This window comes from Urocitellus parryii, chromosome 10 (genome assembly GCF_045843805.1).
Source record: "Urocitellus parryii isolate mUroPar1 chromosome 10, mUroPar1.hap1, whole genome shotgun sequence".
Classification (NCBI taxonomy): domain Eukaryota; kingdom Metazoa; phylum Chordata; class Mammalia; order Rodentia; family Sciuridae; genus Urocitellus; species Urocitellus parryii.
Window position 1 is genome coordinate 81,895,142 of NC_135540.1, and position 20,820 is coordinate 81,915,961.

At 35.6% G+C, this 20,820-nt stretch overlaps 1 protein-coding gene across 1 annotated transcript in view; it reads left to right on the forward strand.

Annotated features, from left to right (window-relative positions):
- Antxr2 (ANTXR cell adhesion molecule 2) overlaps positions 1–20,820 on the forward strand; it is a 132,495-nt gene that overhangs the window by 51,333 nt on the left and 60,342 nt on the right. The window contains exon 12 of the mRNA XM_077803166.1: positions 5,909–6,004. Coding sequence (XP_077659292.1) covers positions 5,909–6,004 — 96 coding nt within the window. The remainder of the gene's footprint in view (positions 1–5,908; positions 6,005–20,820) is intronic.

Genomic DNA, 20,820 nt, shown 5'->3' on the forward strand with positions numbered 1-20,820 from the left:
CAGCTTCTTTTACTTTTTAATTTTGAGGCAGGATGTCACTAAGTTGCTGAGGGCCACTCTATGTTGCTGAGGCTGACCTTAAACTTGAAATCCTCCTATCTCAGCTTCCTGAGTCACTGGGATTACAGGTGTGCACCACTGTGCCCAGATTTCCAGAGGCTCTTAATGAGATCCGTAAGCATTTCAAACTTGAAAATACAAATTTTCTAAAGTAAGATTCTTTCTGAAAAGGGAGATCACAGGCCCACAGTCAGGAACAAATTGGATCAGATTAAACTTTAAAGATTAATCAGGCTGAGGTGACAGGTAAGTTCATCTTGGTTGGTAGAATAAATGAAGAAGTGACAGAGAAGGTACAATGCAGGACATCAAGATATGGGAAAATCAGAACGTGTATCAAATAGAGAAGAACAAGGAAGATAGTATCCCAACATAAAGAGAAGCCAGCAGTAGGTGCCTGTGTAAGGTCACCAAGACCAGGACTGAGAAATCTGAGGGGTCACCAGAGACCTCCCTCCACCTTCACCTGAGGACCTAAAGCCTGCCTTTTTTGTGATTTTTATGATTATACTAATGATTTCAGATAATAAATATTGTAATTCACTTCATCATATTGATAATAGTTATAGAACATTTTTTTCTCATTAGATTTAACCATATTTTGTATTCAGCCTCAAATACCTCTGGTATGTGGCAGTAATATTACCATTTCATAGACATGGAAAGTGAGACTCAAGCTGATGCAGTGAACCTGCTGATCCGTACATTAAATCTCTAGTCACAGTAGAAGAGATAGTGAGTAATAGTATGATAAATACTGGGCACTGGGTTTAAATGATGTTCAGACTTTCAGGCATATTCAGATATAGAAATCAGGTAAAATGCAGTTAGCAATATTGCTTCTCATGAGGATGATGCTTTTGATTTTCACAGGTATTCAAAAACCAAACAAAATTAAACACCTTTGGTCTAGTAATTAATTAGTTATTGTGAAAATCCCACAAACAAAAAAGATCCTTTATATGCTCCAAGAGCACCTGTGTTGTAGTCCTGTTAAATAGGCAAACAGGGCTCTGAGCTCCACTTTATTTTCTTCCAGGTTTGCTCATCAGCCCTGAGATGCTGATGGTAGAACCTGCTACTTATCTTTGCTTCTTTTTATATGTGGTCTTTATACAGGGCATGTGGCCCAAAATTATTTGCTAAATGAGTGAATGAAATTTGTAGTATGTGTAGTTTAAATGTGAAGAAACTAAAAAATAAATTTAAAAAAATAAATAATAAAAATTTTTTTAAAAGTGGGTGAACTAAAGTTTAGGTTAAGAGATTAAAGACTGGAGTCTGAAGAGGGTTTGTTTCTAAATAGTCCTTTCCCTTCATCTCTTCCAGTCTCTCTTTGTTTTTTTGTTTTGTTTTGGTTTTTGTTTTTGGTCTGAGGAATTGAACCCACTAAGCCACATTTTTAGCCCTTTTATATTTTATTTTTGAGACAGGGTCTTGCTAAGTTGCTGAGGCTGGCTTTGAACTTGTGATCCATTTGCTTCAGTCTCCCAACCCACGGGGATCAGGTGTGTGCCACCACACCTGGTCTTATCAGTCTCTTAGATGTATCTCTGCTTTAAAAAAGACACAGTAAAAATAGTAAAAATGTCTTTTTTTTCCCTCTTGGAACTATTGATCTTTTATGGCCCCTTTAGAATAATAATATCAAGAACCCATTCTCTGAGCACAGATTGGGTACTGGACAGTGTGCTAAACTCTATTGCACATGTGCTAAGCACTTTCTGGCTTCATTTAATACTCACAATTGAGGAGGAAGCTGTTACTAATATGTTGATTTTACAGATGAGAAAACTGAGGAACAGAGATCAGAGAGCTATTCCAATCCTTAGGGCACATTTACGCAAACACATTAGAAGGTGCTGCTGTTAGGTGGACCAACCCCTCCGCAGGATGCATGGCTTGATGAACATAGCTTATGCTGATTGTAGCTCTTACTATTCACTTGGAGCTTGGAGACTCTGAAAGGTTAAATTTCTTGCTCAGTTTCACAATCTAGTAAGTTCTTGAATTGAAAATTGAACCCAAATCTGTTTTTTTCCCCTTGAACAAACACTTGAACAATCTGCCATTTTTTACCAGATCCAAAATTGATTTGTCTAGCACAGGGGTCAACAAACTTTTCCTGTAAAAGGCCAGAGAGCAAATACTGCAGACTTTGCTGGGTGTCTGGTCTCTGTCACAACCAACTCAACTCTACCATATAGTACAAAAGCAGTCATAGACATTATGTAAATAAACAGCTGTGGCTGTGTTCAATAAAGCTGTGTATACCAAAATTTGAATTTCATGTGGCATATTCTTCTTATGATTTTTTCATCTATGTAATAATGCAAAAAAAAAAATCTTAGCTGGGAGAGGTCTTAAAAAATAAATGAATTTGATTTAGCCCTTGAGCTATAGTGTACTACTCCTGATATAGAATATTCCAAAGAATCTAGTAGATAGCTCTATCATCTAGTCCATGACAAAATTGTAGGCATCAATTTCTCCTCTTCTATGTCTGTTTTATTCTAATGTGGCTACTGTGACTAAATTATTTTCTAGATCCATCACAACATTCATGCAATTTTGAAACTTTGAGTGATTCCTCTTTTCTATCATTACTTTGCAAATACAGTAGTGGCCCTGATTTGTTTTTATACTTCTATAATTGTCTTGGGAGAATTTCAGTTGTGTTGGGAAAGTTTTTGATTGTATATTATAACTTTCTTTTAATAAAAAAAGGAAAAGAAATTAGATGTTTGGATGGATAGGAAATTGGTTCCTTCTATCCTAACATCAAGGCTTGAGGTTCGGCTTTGTCCCTATATAATCCTTAGAGGAGTTTTGAATCAAAGCTTTGACTGGCATCTACCTGGTGAGTCTCATGCTGGACTTCTCCACTAACTTTCATACCCAAGTCTTCATAGACATCTGAAAATGTTACTTGTTCAGAACTCCTTTTTTGTAAGAATGCAACAAATGATCCATTGGAAGGTCATCTAACAAATGACTTTTAATTCAACACTGGCCAGTTCTCTGTACTGAACGACAGCTTTTCAGAGGTTTATGTTTGACTTCTTTTCTTCAATCTCCTCGGCTGTCACCCAGTTTCCTCTGACTCCAGCCTCCAGTCAGAATGGGCTTTCTCTTATTTTTACAAGACCCACTGATTCTGCCTCCACTCCTCCCCATCCCTTCACACATCTTCAAGGGATCCTCTCAGAGCCTAACCTACTAGGTTAGTTTCCATTTTTACAGGTTCTCACACTCCTCACACTTTTGCTGAAAGTTTCTCTCTCTCCAGTAGGCTTTGTGAGGATTTTCCATGGTACTTGTTTAACTGCCTGGTATGTAATGAGGGCTCATCAAATATTGTTTGAATGAATGAAAAATATTTTTAACTTCCAGTAACATATATTCTATTAAGTTCAGGAAAAATGATATTATTGTGCTGAATATTTATTAGGATTATGTTTTGACCTGAGTTCTATCAAAAGAGAAACATGTTTCAGTAAAAGTGAGAAGTTTCTAGTTTCTGCCCATGACACAGATCTGGGTGTAATTTTATCCAGCTCCATACTCTTCATCAGGCTTCTTAGTCCAGGGTTTGTAGCACTGTATCTGTTCACAGGCCTAAATTTGACATGTTTGACCTTTCTTAATTTGTTTATGAAGTTATGTGAACAATGAAATTATTTCCCTTTCATATCTGACATATCCTTGCTTTGATAATGGTTCTGGCAATCAAAACAAAGGAAATGGGAAAGCTGGAATTTGTATCCAATCAATTGAGCTAATGTCTGGGACTGGTACAATCAGGAGGTGTGTCTCAGACATATATGACAAAGTTGGGTATCATTAAATTATGTGCTTCCTCTTGCTTTATTTTCTATCATGCTCCAACTTAAAATAAGATCTGTAGGTCTTGAATCTGCATATTTTAATTTTAGTTTTTTAATATAAGGCTTTGGAATAAGTAGAGATGATAGTATTGTCATAATAAATGTATATTTTTATCTGGAGAGGCATAGTGATTTGTCAATGCTATAATAAAGGCATTTTATTTTGAGGGAAAATAAAAAATTTTACGTACCTCTCAGGGTCAGCCCAGTTACTTAGTATTCCAACTGGTGGCACAATTTTCTATCTTGTTCATGACATCTGAAAAAAAATGAGCTAACTGCTAAATTTTAGCAGATTCATGTCCTATAGTTGCATGTCCTTATTTCTGAAAAAGTGCAAATTCTAAGAAAGGAGGAACCAAATGTTCAGAACTCTTTTGAAAGTTGTGCAGCACAGCAAATAACCTGGGTTCTCAGGTGGGAAAAGGCTGGTGGGGAATGCTTAGTTCCTTCTGCTTGTGAACAGTCATGGATTGGAGGCATCTTCATAAGACCTGGTATTTGAAGATGAGGTCAAGAATTTACACATTTATCTATGGCATGCTGCAGTTTTCCATCTGCTTCTATGTCATTCTTTTCTGTTTGTCTAGATTTTAAACCTTAATATAATTAAGCCTGTGGAGAATGGCTTGATTTTTTTCATGAATATTTAGAATTATGTTTTGAAGAATGCACTGTGGGTATTTCCCTAAGCAGCCTGATATATGCTCTGGACTGCTTTCTTTGGCTTTAAGACCAGAACACTTAGATATTATCCTGAAATTATCTATAAAAATATTACTCTTTTTCTCTCCCTTTCGTTTTGTTCTTCCCTGAATCCTTTCTCTTAAAACCAAACAAAGCAACAAGACCAACAAAAACCCCTGAAAACCAAAACTGAACTAAAGCACAATAGGATGACTGGGAATTCCAGAGAGTGGGAAAGAGATGCTGTTCTTCTCTTGTGAACTCTCTCTATCAAAAGCAAATGCATTTGCACTCTTTTTTTTTTTATTTGGAGTCTTATTTCTTTGGGATTCATTCTCACTGTTAATAGTTTTTAAATGCCAGGCCTGGAGTATACGGTAGCAAGTTGATTAGACATAGCCTGTGATTTTCTAGCACTTGCAATGAATCTTGGCAGAAAACAGAAATGAAAAAAAAAAGTCATAAATCTCATAATTATATTGTGAAAAGTGCTAAGGTTTAAAATATTGATAAATATGAGCTGTAGAATTAGAAGGGGTACTTTCTAGCCAGAGGATCTAAGGAAAGCCTCCTGAAGAAGTGAATTCCCCTGGACCCTGTAGGATGAATAGGTGGTGGTTAGGATGAAAGGGTTAGAGGCAGAGCCTAAAGCAGGTGTCTTGACTTCAGAGGTACGTGGCAGTCAGGAAGTGAAAGAACACTTGTGTGGTTCTTGTGTAGGCAGGACTTGAACTGTGATCAGAGATCATCTGATCTGCCTTGATATATATCGGCCATTTGCCAGCAATAGCTGCTGCTGTTCACTTGTCATCTACTTAGATTTTTAAATATGCATGTTGTCTTACCATGTAAATGTACCAAGTAAACGGTGTTACATCATTATATAGTCTGGGGAAATCCTGTCTAAGGGTAATCCTGCTTGAACCGAAATAATCCTTACCTAGACACAAAAGATAGGTACCATTGTCTAACCCCAAATAGTGATTTTTTCCCCCTACATTCTTTTATGACATTTTAAAACTGTCTGAAGCAATTTGGAAGATTTTATATTTATTATTACCTATCATAACATAACCTAACATGTATTAAATAAAATATAAAGGAATTTATAGAATTTAAAGGAACATACCTGAAATCTGATTGGGTATTATTATGCTTTATGTATTACTTTCTAGTATTTCCTTTAAAAAAAATGCATGTGGTATTTGACCCTAATTTTTGCTGGCTTTGTCTTTGCTGACCTAAGCTTTGTTTTTGTCTTTTCTCTACTTTAGTCTAACGGGATTGCAGCCATCATTGCTATTTTGGTGTTATTGTTACTCTTGGGCATGGGTTTGATGTGGTGGTTTTGGCCCCTTTGCTGCAAAGTGGTAAGTAAAAAGGATTTGCAACTCTACCCTTTTTAATTTATTTTTTTATTCAGTAAGTTGTAAATATGAATGAATGCCTCATTGTTCAGTGACAGCCAAGTTTCAATTAGTTATTTGAATTTTAATCATTTTACTGCTATAATAGATTTGGGAATGCATGCATGTCAACATCTATTATAAAATATCACCTAAAAAAGTATCTTAAAAATCAGGTTCATAGAAAAAAGCATTGAGAAATGTAGGAAAGTAGTTGGAATAAAAGCGTTTCCACTCAAGTACAAGAAAAATTCCAGTAAATGGGATGATTTGTTTTCTGTTGAATTCATTGAAAGCAGTTGATAATGTCAGGGTTTTGTTTTTTATTTCCTAAGGGCTTATGAATCTTTTGTTTCCTTTTTGAAGGCTCTACTCTTTCAAGGTTTTTTTTGTTTTGTTTTCCCTCTGAAAAACATATTAGAAATAAGTCAAGTGCAGATGTTGAGGTATCTGTTAAACAGTCACTTTTGGAGTAATGACAGGTAGTTTCAATTTGTGTCATTTTTCATGTTTGCATAAAACCTGTGAAGGAGTGTGGGCTTGTCTTCACCCTCTATTGCTGCATGTTTGGTGACTTCAAATAACTCAAATTCATTATCTAGCAGTTGTGTAACCACAGCTCTGATGTGGGTCTCACTGGGCTGAAAGGTGTCAGCAGGGCTGCATTCCTTTCTGCACCCCTAGGGTAGAGTCCATTCACACTCCATTCTCCAGCTTCAAGAGGCCATCCACATTTCTTGCCTCTTAGACTATTTTCTCCATCTTCAAAACCAACCATGTTTATCTCCTTGATGATTCTTTTGTATTCACATTTCCCTCTAACTCTGAACCCAGCTGGCAAAGGCCCTCTGTGTTTAAGAAAACAGGTGATTAGGTTGGACACACTTGCATAATCCAGGATCATTTCCCATCTCATGGTTCTTAACCATATCTGCAAAATCCCTTTTACCTTGTAAGGTAATTTATTCACAGGACCATGGAATTCAGTTTTGGACATCTTTGTGGCAGCATTATTCTGCCTATCCCAGGGTAATATGTTAAGTAATACATTTCAATACATTTCAAGCAATCCAATTTACACTATTCAAGTTCCATAGACAAGATTATCCCAAGGAAGCCTTCTTTCAAAGCATGCCTCCTACTTATTTTGAGAGTGCTCCTTTTTATATGAGCACATGATATAGAACTTGATAGTATGTAGATCATGGTAGTGTTTTACATGATGTTTCTAGTCTGCCCTCCCCGCCCCGCCCACCTTTGCTGATTTCAGCTTCTTTGCAATTTGAGGCAGTGCTTTGTATCACCCCTGCATTTATTATTAATTGTACTTCAGTCTGCTTTCATGAGGCAACTTTATAATTCTTTATCTCAGAGCAGTTGGCCCATGGAGGAGGCATAGAATTAACTCAGACAACATCAGAGACAAGAAGCATCCTGTCTCTTTGCTGAACTAATCAGTTTCCTGCCAGAGCAATTTATGCACAGACAGTTTCCTGTTATAATCTTGATTATCCGAGATATGGCTATTTTAGGGGGGCTACCATTCTTGAATCTCAAATTAAAAAGCAAAAAGGTGCCCTAATGTGATTTGTGCTCCTTGGTTTTTTAATTTAAACTTTACAGTGTTGGTTTCCTCCCTTTATTACTTTGCAATTTCATTTACTATTGACCAGCGGACTCAGAAGTTATCAAGGTATATGACACTTGTTTTTTTTTTTTTTTTAATACATGCAAAAACGGAAATGGGCTTTTTTTGGGAGGAACTTAGATGTTCTTGTATACAGATTTTGGCCACAATTTTGGATATTATGGAGAGCACTTCATCATCAGAAAGATTATGTTCCTTCTAACCCTGAGGCCTTGCAGATTATAAATCTTGGAGTGTCTTTTTGAAATGCATAGAGAGGTCCTGTTAATTGTGTATAAGATGTCAGCAAGGCTTCCTATCATCAGAAACATCATGAATTAGTGCTTTTTAATTTTGAACTTATTTGAGAGAACGACCTTATTTTGTACCTAGGAATGTCGATTTAAAAGTAGCCAGTCCTGAATATAAGCTTATTTACACTTAGTATTCATACCTAGGTGCAAATGAATCCTAGCGAATGTTTTCTTAAGTAGGTTTCAAAGCAGGGAGAAAGTAGAGGCAAAGTTCTACATTTAGCCCTTGGCAAATATGTATTAATCATCTGTTAGTGCCAGTTACTATGCTAGGAATTGGGGATACAAAAATGCATATGAGCCAAGTGTGGTAGCGCCTGACTGTAATCCCAGCTACTTGGGAGGTTGAGGCAGGAAAATAGAAAGTTTGAGACCAACATGGGCAACTTAGGGAGAACCTATCTCAAAATAAAAAATAAAAATGCTAGGGATGTAGCTCAGAGTCAGAATGCTTCTGGGTTCCATCCCAAGTACCATATACACATACACAAATGCCTGCAATATGGTATGGAAATTCACATTTCATGTGGAAACACAGAAATGTAGGCAAGTAAGTGTTAAGGGAGGGTCACAAGTGCCCGATAACAAGATGTGTAAAGAACAGTAAGAACACAAAGGGACTGTTTCAGAAAAACAGGACTGAGTGGATGACCCCAAACTGAATTTTGATGACTGAGACAGTGCAAGTGGATGAGGGACATTTTGATGAAGTATGTGTGAAAAGTATGAGTTATTTTGGCATGCTTCAAAAAGGGCTAGGCTGAGATCTTGTATAAAAGGTAGGTAGTTTTGGTTTTGAGAAGAACCCAAAGGGAGGGCTTCCTGTTTCTTGTAGGTCTGAACTCATCCCAGGGATGATAAGAAACCACCAGGGAGATCTGCTCAGTAGAATCATCTGAAAGGAGCTGTGCCTACAGCAATGTTGAGCTCTGGTCCTGGTGAAGATTAAGACTGCCCAACTGAGTTCTATCAAAAATGGAAGTGGAAAGCCAGTAACAGATAGTGCACCTTAGATGTGGCCAGAGTCTGCTTTCTCTCTCTCTCTCTCTCTCTCTTTCTCTCTCTCTCTCTCTCTCTCTCTCTCTCTCTCTCTCTCTCTGTGTTCTTTCCTCCTTTTCTCTTTTCTTCTCTCCTCCCTTATCCTTACCTTCTATTGGGGATCTAATCCAGGCCCTTGCTAATGCCCTTGCTAATACCTCTACTACTAAACCATGTCCCCAGTCCAAAGTAAAGTATCTAACAAAGCGCCTATAGTTGGAATCTTAAACTGGAAGGGAACTAGACTAGAGAAGAATGAAGAGGCCTTTAGAAAAGAAGTGTGAAGTGAGATCATAATTTTGTGAAAAAAAAAATCTTGAGTATTTCAAAAGATGTAGTACAATTAAAGGTTATTTATTTTGTTCCTTTTAGAGAATATATTTGTGCAATGCTCAAATTAGAATGTGGTCATTTAAGTAATCCTTAGTAGTATTAAATTATTATGGATTAATTTGACATTATTATGGATTAATTTGACTTGTCTATCATTACCAGAAAAATAACATTTTTTAAAAATATTTTTAGTTATAGATGGACACAGTGCCTTTATTTTATCTCTTATTTTTTTATGAGGTGCTGAGGATCAAACCCAGTGCCTGACACATTCTAGGCAAGTGCTTTACCCCTGAGCCACAACCCCAGTCCCAGAAAAATAACTTTTTAATGGGAAATGAAATGCAATTACTTCAGCTTGTTGTTATACAGATTTCTTTTTATCTGAATATATTTTAAGTAATAGCAGCAAATATGTGAATCAAATTTTTCTACTGAGGGGATTCAGTGGGACTGAACAGCTGAAAGAATTTGTTCTTGGGCACATTTGGAAAGTATCAGCTCCCCCACCTCTGTGGGCATCATGAGCCCAGGAGCTCTGACCAAGATGGAGAACCTGGAGAAAGAGGCCTCAATGTCTATCCATGTTCTTTATTCCTTTATTTTATATTGTATCAAATACTGAGACAAGAAACGTTAAGTCATATTTTATGAAATGATTGGACTTCTCATTGCTTGGATATTACATTTTCACAGGTTTTAATCAATGGCTCAGTGGCATCAATGTTATTGCCTTTTAGACAGTGATTCTCAGGGTTTTGGTTTTTTGGGTTTTCTTTCTGCCTCAACAATGGAAAGGTGTCTGAGCAGTGGTGGGCAGTTTTCCAGTGATGGTGGCTCTCCCTGAGAGGAAGGGGTGAGTAGGGTGAGGCATCTCCATAAGTCACTGGAGTTTGAAAAAGAGGGGGTAAGAAAAATGAAGATACTCAAGTCTTAACCCCTGAAACCTGTGCTTGTCACTTGTGTGGCCAAAGGGTGACTAAATTGTTTTGAGATGGAGAGATTACCTGAGAGCTGGGGGCTAAATGCAATCACAAGTCTTGTAAGAGGGATACAGAGGGAAAGGGGACAACAGAGGGGAGGAGGCAGTGTGTCTGTGGAGGTGGCCTTGGGAGTGATGCAGCCACCAGTCAGGGGATGCCAGCAAGAGCAGAATCTGGAAGAGGCAGGGCAGATTATTCCACCCTGGGAGTCTTTAGAAGGACCAGCTCTGCCAATAGCTGATTTCAGCCCTGTAAGACTCAGTTCAGACTCCTGATTTCCATAACTGGAAGAAAACAAATTTCTGTTATTTGAAGCCACCAGGTTAGTGATAATTTATTATAGCAGCAACAAATGAATGTTTCTGCTATTCTCTAAGAGTTGGGAAATCGCTACTTAGGCCTATAAGTTTTGGAAATTGAGATTAGAAGAGCTCTTTTTGATTTTTTGGGGGGGGGGTAATTGTCAAATAAGTACACATAATGCTTTATATACTGAGAAGAATTTACTCACGTTTCCAAAGTGACCAGGAATTTTTGAATGAAGCATCTTTACAATTTTCAGAAGTGTCCAAGGCATATGTGACATTTGGCATAGACTCATTTGACAACAGGGATCTGTGCACAGGTTTCTCAGGGTGATAGTACTTGTAAGAAGGAGCCAATACAATTTCATTCCGATTTAGGTATTGAACCATTGAATCTCTTGAAAGCTAGAAATTGACATTCTTACCCCACAGAGAAAAATGAAGCACTCTGACATTTAACTAAATACTGTATCTATGAAACCACAATATGTACCTGGTTAGCTGAAGCACTTTGAGACCATGAAACAAGAAAAAGACGAAAGTCAGAAACATTCCTTCTTGAATATTTTATAGTGAAATTTTAGCAAAATTGCCTAGTATAAGGTAGTACATTTTTGGCACTACTTAAGTAAAAGTATAATTAAATGATGAATTAACATTATATTTGTTTAAAACTATCTCCTCTTTAGATTAATAATTTCATGAAGGCAGAGTACTGTGTGTTTTATTCATCATTGTAAACCTGTGTTTATGTTACATGTTGCACAGTATATAATTGTTGTTGGATACATTTTATTTTATTAATTTTTAAAATTTTTTTGCATTACAATCCTTATTAAACATAAAGAGCACAAGTTTTCGTATCTCTGTACAGATACATCTTCTTGAACTGTATCAATTCTTAGAATTGAGAAACTTGATATCTCTTTACCTGAAAGTCAGGTACACAATAGGGTGCTTTGTTGTTATTTATAATAAAAATTCTTCTCACTATGGAGAAATATTGTGTTTAAAGGAATTTATGATGTAAAATTGTTCTTTGTATAATTTTCACTTTGTGTATGTGTGTGTGTGTGTGTGTGTGTGTGTGTGTGTGTATGTGTGGTGTGTGTGCTGGGAATTGAGCCCAGCCCTAATTTTCCATTATTTTGTTTAAATTTGTTACTCATACATACAATAGGAAATAAGGCCTATATAATCTTATATGGTAAGAACCAAGGTACATTTGCATAAGAATTTATTGATTATATAAAACTTGGAAGTAGAAACAACTTTTGTCTAGTTGCTGCTAACAATACCCCACAGGGATTTCTAACCCGAGGACTATTAATTTGTGTGGAAAAAAAAAATCTTTATTTTTACTTCTAACTGAAACTTATCATTTCTTTCATTCATGAATGTAATCCACTGCCTACAAAAGTATTATCTATTCTGAATACTGTGTTGGCCATAGTAATCACAGATATATATCCTGTATCACATTTATAGTTCAAATACTTGTCAAACATTTTGTATGCATCACTACTTCAAAATTATTGTAGTAACTAGATCTCATTATTTAATAGGTTAATAAATAAGCATACATATTTTTATAGAACTGTTTTTTTACAGATTAGATCATTATATGTTAATATAATTGAAGTCCCTTAAATGCTATAGATTCCATATACCTTAATTGTCATGAGAAGGAGTTCATGATAAAGACTGCCAAAGAGGGACATAGATCAAAGTTAAAGGGAAAGTTTCTGTTGTGGAATATCTGCTCACCCAAGAAGTTTTTAGATTTATTTTTTTTTTATTTTGGGGAGTACCAGGGATTGAACTCTGGGGACTTGAACAGTGAGCCACATCTCCAGCCGTATTTTGTATTTTATTTAGAGATAGGGTCTCATTGAGTTGCTTAGTTCCTTGCTTTTGCTGAGGCTGGCTTGAACTCTCTATCCTCCTGCCTGAGCCTCCAGAGCCACTGGTATTACAGGCATGAACCACAGCGCCTTATGTCCAAGATGCTTTTAATATGAAATTAAAAAAATAATTTTTAAATCCTTCAATTCATTTGATGAGTATTTTTCAAGATGTGAGAAAAGAGAATTATTTAAGGCATTGTGAATTGTGTCCTCTGCTTTCTTTTTAATGCAGAAATAGAAATTGAAACCAATGAGCCCTGGAACATTTCATGTAGTAATATTTTAAATAACAGAACTCTTATGAACAGTTGAATTTTCAGGCATTACCATTAATGAATTGTAGGCTGTGTTAAATTTGTAAACCGTTCCATAGGGGGGAAAGTTCTCATTTTTGCATGGTGTTTTGTCTCCCCACTTATTACTCTCATGAAGTATGCTCACACCCACCCTCTACAGTTGCTTTTTTTTTTTTTTTTAACCAAAGACATCTGCAGTATCCTTTCTTTTTCCTTGGATTAAAAAAGGGGATGGGGCAGTAGGTAAGAACAAAACTTACCATGAACTGAATTATATAAGTCAGATATCAGAAAATATATATGTTTTCATCCTTTGTTTTAATCTTTGAGGATATGTTGAGTTTGGGGCAGATTTGTTTTACTAATAAGGATAGCAGAAATGACAGTTGTATAGTTGCATCATTTGGGAAAACCAGAATTACAGACGTAAGGCTAATGATGTGGCAAACAAAGGCTTTTTGGAGTGTTGTCAATGAGTATATTATTCAGCTGCAAATAAATACTTGAATATGCCGGAAATGATAAATCTTCACTTTGCTTTAGTGACCTTGGCCAGGGAAAACTACAAACTCATTTTTTTCCCTTAGTGTATTTAGGACATTACAGAAAAATCTCATGAATCTTGAATTTAGAAAACAATTTTAAAAGTTCTCTTTTTTAAACCTTAATTTGCTTATAAGTAAGTTGAGCTTTCATGATGAGGATGTATCTGACTAGAGCTCTATAGAATCATTTTCTTAGCCAGCAACAGCTGTGCTGTTCTTTCTAAATAGTAATAATGCTTCTACATTGCATTTGTTTTTTATTGTTGAGGAGGGCTCATGGTGCCTTTATTGAGTTACTTTCAGAGGAGCCTGATTTTTTTTTTTTTTTGGAATGCACAATAAAACATAAGTAATTTAAATTTTAATATGCCTTCCTTGCACCATTAATTAAAATGATTTATGTTTGGTTGCCTCCTTGAAATACAGTGTGATGTTAGGACGTATTGCTTCCATGGTAATGTTTTCCAACAGAGCATCATTTATGAAACAGGGTATCAAATTCTTCTGGGTCTGAGTTTATTTGCTTTGACAGCAACACCTTTACTTAACTTCCTGGCAGAATATACTCTCACACTGTTCTTCCCAGGTCTCATTTGGCATTTTAGATTGTATTTATTGCCTAGATTTCTGGCCACTTACTTATTTGTTCAAAGTAAGATTCTTTGAACATTGATCGTTTGCCAAGTAGGATGAGATAACCCGGACCATTATTTTGGTCTGGATGTTGAAACCATCTATCTTTGTGGAATTATAAAAGGACTTCCCAAATACTAATAAAAGAGAACTTTTTGTTTATGGACTTGAGAAGAAAGGTGCTATACTCGCCCTCTGATCTTATCAACAAGAAAAGGGAGTGTGAGAGGAAGATCCACATATATTTTAAACAAATTCTTGTAAACACTAAGAATGTTTTCTATATTGTGTGTGGGCTCTTAGGCACTTAAATGACATTGTTGATGGATTGGGCATTTCTTTTTTGCGACCAGCAAGAATTAGTTCTCAAATACTACTCAATCTACAGTCATTGTACAGTATCTGCTTTTTTTTTCTTTTTCTTTTTTTTATTCAAAGCAGTTTAATGTTGACAGTTCTTTTCACTCTTTTCTGAATATCGGAACATATGATTGCATCAAGCTGGCTGCAGGCTCCAGGGCTGACATTTTCTAGCGCAGAGAATGCCCACATCACTCGAACATTTGAAAAGTGTTAATGAGCGGATCAAAAGGACTGTTGCCTGAAGCAGCTAACTTTTTTTTTTCTTTTTAAGAAATCGGCTTTCCTCCAAACTGAAATTCTCATTCTAGCAGCTAAGTAGATGAGATGTAATCCTCCCTGATGATGATAATAACAAATGAAAAAAAAATTGGAGAAGAATCAAACTCTGCATATGGTTCATAAAGTGGTGAAAGTGTTTTCCAGAATTTTCAATACAGAGCTGAAGGATGCTAAGTGGAAAAAATCCTGGCAACTAGGCAATATTATGCCTTTTAAAATCTGCAAATTCTCATAAAATATGGTGCATATGAATACATCCTTTTCTGAAATGAATGTGTTCTTGCACTATTTAATATAAGAATGGGATTCTCATGACTGTTATTTTAAATGTATTTGGACAACAGTTAGTTTTCCTTTTCTCCTGAACTAGTTTCACTGAAATGTAGGGTGTCAGTTGGGCATAGATGCTTGCCATTTTCGGCTTTTGGGCCAAATGACTTCAGATCATTTTCACCCTCTGTTGTTACTTATGAGGCTGTGTGGTAGAGTGGAGAGAGGGAGCATTTTGAAACATCACGAAAACCATTTTATAGGTGAGTGATATTGTGAATGTTAGTTAATATGGTATATTTCTGTAAAATGGCGATAAACTTATGCAGTTATCACAAACATTAAATATAATTCTATACATAGATGATCTAACTATCATCTATGTATTATTCATCCATCTATCCTAGTAAGTAAAACTGCTCCAAATAGCTTAGGCCTTTTCTTCTGCATACTTTTAATTTGCAGTCCAAATCTTATTTTAAAATGTCACACGACAGAAGTTGAACTGAGTTTGAAGGTAGATGGACCTGGATCCTGGATTGGAGATCTAATTCTATGTTTTCTCCTCATATGTACTTGGGGAAAATTATTGAAATTAGTGCCTTCCTTTTTTATATTTAAAATGGGGACAAGCACAGGGTTATTTTAAGAATAGGAGAAATACAGAGTATGGGCCATATGGCAGTCACAACAAAGAATGGTTATCTTTAATAGTAAGAATAGTACACAGTTGAGCTTTAGCTCTGGCTTAGTTCCTGAAAGTTCTGTTATTTGTTATGTTTGTGGTTGTCTCTTTTGATTTATTTTTAATTTTTTTTGTATCAGGGATTGAACCCAGGGGCACTTAACCAACAAGCCACATCCTCAGCCCATTTTTATAGTTTATTTAGAGGTAGGTTGTCCCTGAGTTGTTTAGGGCTTGCTGAGTTGCTGAGGCTGGTTTTAAACTCACAATCCTCCTGCCTCAGCCTCCCAAGTCATTGGGATATCTTTTAATTTATTATATTGAAATTTCATTGAGGTAGAGCTTTAAGAGCTTTATTTCCATTATTAACAATGTAGAAAATATACTTTCCTGGACTTCAAAATCACTTTAAATTTATAACTTCATGCAATCAGTCATTTCTCAGATTAATTACATGTTATTAGAAAACACAAATCCTAAGTTTCTTTTCTGGAATAAGATGAGTACAATGCACAGGAACATATGGCCCCACTTAGTTATGGAAAGGCATAGACTCAAGAGACCTGATGGAAACATTGTGATACATATTTTTTATTTTATTAGAATCTTCTTGTTAGAAAGGACCTATAATTAATTTTGTTTATTTCCCAGGTGAAGAAATTGGGATGATCTTATGTCTTCCCAGGTGCCATTGAGTTCATTAATTCTCTCATTTCCCTGGTTGAGAGAAAAAAAATGATGCTTCATTTTCTTTTCTTTTTTTTATTAGTTTTATTTTTATGCAGCAGTAAGGATCAAACCCAGTGCCTCATGCGCTAGGCAAGGACTCTGCCACTGCACTACCGCCCCAGCTCTTAATGCTTAATTTTTTTTTTTTTGGAACTAGCAATATTTTAGTTTCAGGGACATCTATCCCTCATTTATGTACATATTCACTTAATATTTTACTTATAAATTTGGAGATTGACTGTGATCCTTTGTGAACTTTCCTAGTTCTTTTTGTTTCACTTTGAATCATATTTTCAGTATCTGCTCTCTGAAAAGCACTTTGTTAGGTACTCAAGGTGTTTATAATAAAGGAAGAGAAATGAGCATTGCCCTTACGAAATCTATAATTTAGAAGGCTAGGGTTGTAGCTCAGTGGAAGAGCTCTTGTCTATCATGAGTGGATCCTTAGGGAGAAAAAAAAGGAAAAAAAGGAAAGGAAGAAATCTATGCTTTTAAAGGAATAATTTAAAAATCACAAAATAAGCACTAAAATCCAAACTAATAAAGTATGAATGGCTCAACTGTGCATGAATATATATTTTGAGAAGTCTAAGTATTTTAGATAAAGTAATAGAAAGTTGTTAGACTGGTCTGGGAAGGCTGGATGAGACCACATTAGGTCTCCATGTTAGGACATGGTTTATTGTATTTGAGGGGAGCAGAGGGATCATCAGTCTGGTTAGACTAAAGGTGTATGTAAAGAAAGGCTTGTAGATAGGATGTTAGGGCTGAACTGTGGAGCAGCTGGTATATGCTGAGACATTAGAACAATGAGAACAGAAATACTGGATCATGTACAGAAAAAGGGGCTTTGGTTTTTGTCTACCTTAGAATTTCCAGTAAAGCGAAGGATTGCAAAGATGTCTCTCATGATCCTGTTGTAAGTTTGACAGAAGCAAAGTGGTCATGTGAGGGTTTTAAATTGAAACTTAATTTTCTCATACCAGTACCACACTAGATGCTATATAGGATAATGACACACACAAAAAGGAAAAATTATGGAAGGGGATTTTCAGTAATTATTAGGAGGATATAAGATAGATCAGGGTTGGGGATACTATTTGTTTCTTCAGAAATTTATATATCTGTGCAAGACATATAGGTAATAAGCCAGTAGATTTGAAATCCTCACAATGAAATGAGAATGAGTTCAGATATATTATTTTCAGTCTTAGTGGAATGGAAGAATATACATTAATCTTTCTTTAGTGAGAAAAGTCCAGAGAGCACTTTATGATGATTTGTAAACCTAAGGGGAAGCATGTTTTGTAAATTTGTTTCAATAAAATTTAGTAATTCATGGATTTGAATCATGGGGATTAGAACTATTAATTCATTTTAATGAAAGAAATGATTGATTAGACATCTGTTAGAAGAATATTGACCTGGTTACATAGATTAAAATGAGGGTTGGGTTAGTGATAAAGAAACAAGCTAGAAGTTTAATTTAACTACATGTACAGCATGTAGGCATTAATGCTCCCAGAAGCCTTTAGTGATTATAGATTATTAATCAATTTAATCAATATTATTAATTAAAATGCTTAGAAGAGGGAGGTGAGGAATGATGAGGTGCATCTGTTTTGTCTGAGTACCATTCATTTATTTATCATGGCTCACCTATGTTTAAAGAATGCAATGATCAGTTCTGAGAACCACAGTTAAGACACTGACTAATGTAAATTGAAGAAACTGAACAAGATGACCTATAACTCAGAATCATTTCATGAGAAATGGTTGATATATTTAGCTTCCAAAATGGATAGACTCAACAGAATTAGGTAATTATCCTAGTATTCAAAAGTAGGAATTTCTCTTCTCTGTAAGAAAAATTGTGTGTGTGTATATATGTGTGTGCATGTGCGTGTGTGTGTGTGTGTGTGTGTGTGTGTTTGTGTGTTGTCTATATGTGTCTGTGTATGTCCGTTTCCAGACTCTAGGACCAGGGCTTAAGAGTGGAAAATGCAGAGAAAGCTTTGGCTTCATTTTGGGGAAAAACTTTCAAATGATGAATTCTTGCCAGTGGAATGAATTGCTTTGTGAGGTAGTGAATTTCTCTTTGTTGCAGCAGTCCAAACATAGTTGGACTATGATTTGGTGGGAATTTTTTAGAATACTGAAGTTTTGCTTGTGTGTATATTGGAGTAGTTGACAAATGTACTCACTATTTTTCAGATCCAGAAAATCTTGAGTTCATGATTTTAAGTAGTGACAGTGGGAATGGAGTAGAAATTTCCTTGTCCTTCCTTTCTCTGCTGTTCCTCTCTTTCCTTCCTTCTTCCCTTTTATTTCTCTCTCATTTTTAATCCCTTTTTCAATTCCTTCATTTTTCTCTTCCTAACTTTTCTTTTTTCCTTCTTTCTTATTTTCTTGAAAGTCTAATTTGTGCCAGGCATTTACTGAATTATTGGGAAGGCAGTGAGAAACAAGGCAGAAATAAAACTGGTTCTTATGGAACTTCAGGTTTTTGAAGCTAAATAACATTATGAATGCTGATAAATGTTGGGGAAGAGAAGAGAGTTTTCTGTCCATATCAAGGAAATCTTAGCTACTTTGAGAAGATAAGGAATTCATGGGGAGAGAGGAGACAGGGAAGGGGAAAGGGAGAGGGAGAGGGAGGGAGAAAGGGAGAGAGAGAGAGAGAGAGAGAGAGAGAGAGAGAGAGAGAGAGAGAGAGAATGAATTTTAAGGAATCTATTGGACATAGAATTGATTTGGTGGAGTCCTTCAAAAGTGAGAGAGAGATTATGCTAACATTTTGAGATTCTAATTGGAAAGAGTAGCCAACTTGGAAGACACAGGAAGGTAGGGAGGAAGAGTTGGCTTTTAAATGAAGATGAGGGAGTTGGTTTGGATCTTGCTGAAGTGTTGACACATCACATGCTCTGGGAATGCAAGTTTGTAATGATATGAAGGGACTTCCTCTTTTAACAAAGGAAAATTACCTATAGCTTGATAACCTTAAATTTAACTGCAGTATTATTTTAAATCTGAATCCGCTGCAGGCATTTATTTCTGAGATAACTAAAAAAAAAAAAACAGAGATTTTTAACTTTCAATATTATTAAGAAGAATAATATAATTATATTATATAATATTTAATATACATATAATAATAATATAATTTTATGTTTATTGATAAAATAACATGGAACTAAATAAAAGGGTTAAATAGAAATAACAGAATTTCTTGTAGGATTCAAAAGGAGACTTGGTCCAATTAAATTACTGTCCTGTTATATTTATATAATTGTTACTCTCTGGGTATTTCTCCTGAAGTTTAGAGCTAATCTAAAATTTGAATAATGAAAAATTATATACACTGAAAATTATGGACCAATTCTCTAAATATTATCAATAAAATTAAAGTTTTAAACCCCTTTCATTATGGAAAATGTCAAGCATTTGCAAAGAGATAGACTAATAAATGTCACTCAGCTGCAAGTTTATTGTGAGTTTTATTCCATCCATACCCCTACCACTTCCCCATTCCAAACTATTTTTTTTTTAAATCAGAATTATACTATTTTCTTCTGAAAATATTTATGTATACTTTTAAAAGATTTTAAAAAGTCTTTAAAAAACATAGCCATGATAAATAGTAATATATTCAGTAATACCTCATCTTCAAAGTCATAGGAGTTTTAAGTTTTTAAAAATTTAATGATGTAACTGAAATATTTGGCATTAGATGAAGATAAATATTTACATTTTTAGTTTTTCCTCTTAGAATAGAGACTTGGTTATGGTTCTGAATTATGAAAAGCCATTGGCATTTGATCAAGACTTTCTATCACGATGAAGTGAAAGTCCAGATATCCCAGGACCAGTGAAGTTCGTTTTCAATTAGGTGGAGGGTCTATTCCTCTCACAAGAAGCATTAACTATAATTCAAATAAAATTTGATGACAATGATTTATAGGAATGGAGCCTTGGCTAAAACGTCAATTTGTAAAAAGCAGCTAAATTCTAGCAGCAATTTAGTTTTGTCACAATTCTGTGGATAAAACTGGCCCAGCAAGGAGACGATTGCTTGGAATCTCATGCAATTGCAGTCAGCTGTCAGTTAAGCCCATGTCATATGAAAGCTCAGTGTGACTGTGTCCAAGATCAGCTCTTCTCTCATATAATTGGCTCATCCTTTGGGGTGGCTAAAACAGCTGGGGGCAGCTAGTATCTCTCCATCACCACCTGACCTTTCTTTAAGATTCCAGTGGTCTTCTTTACAGCTTGATGGTCTCAGGGTAGCCTTCTGAGTGTGTTCCAATGATGTGCAGAAAGGTGAAAAACCTTTTGACTTAGCCTCAGTTATCATGACCATTTCTACCTCATTCTGATGGTCAAAAGCTAGTTATAGGCATGCCCAGATTTAAGAGGAAGGACATAAATATTATGAGGCAAGGTTCTTTGGGGACATCTTTGAAGTATTTTACC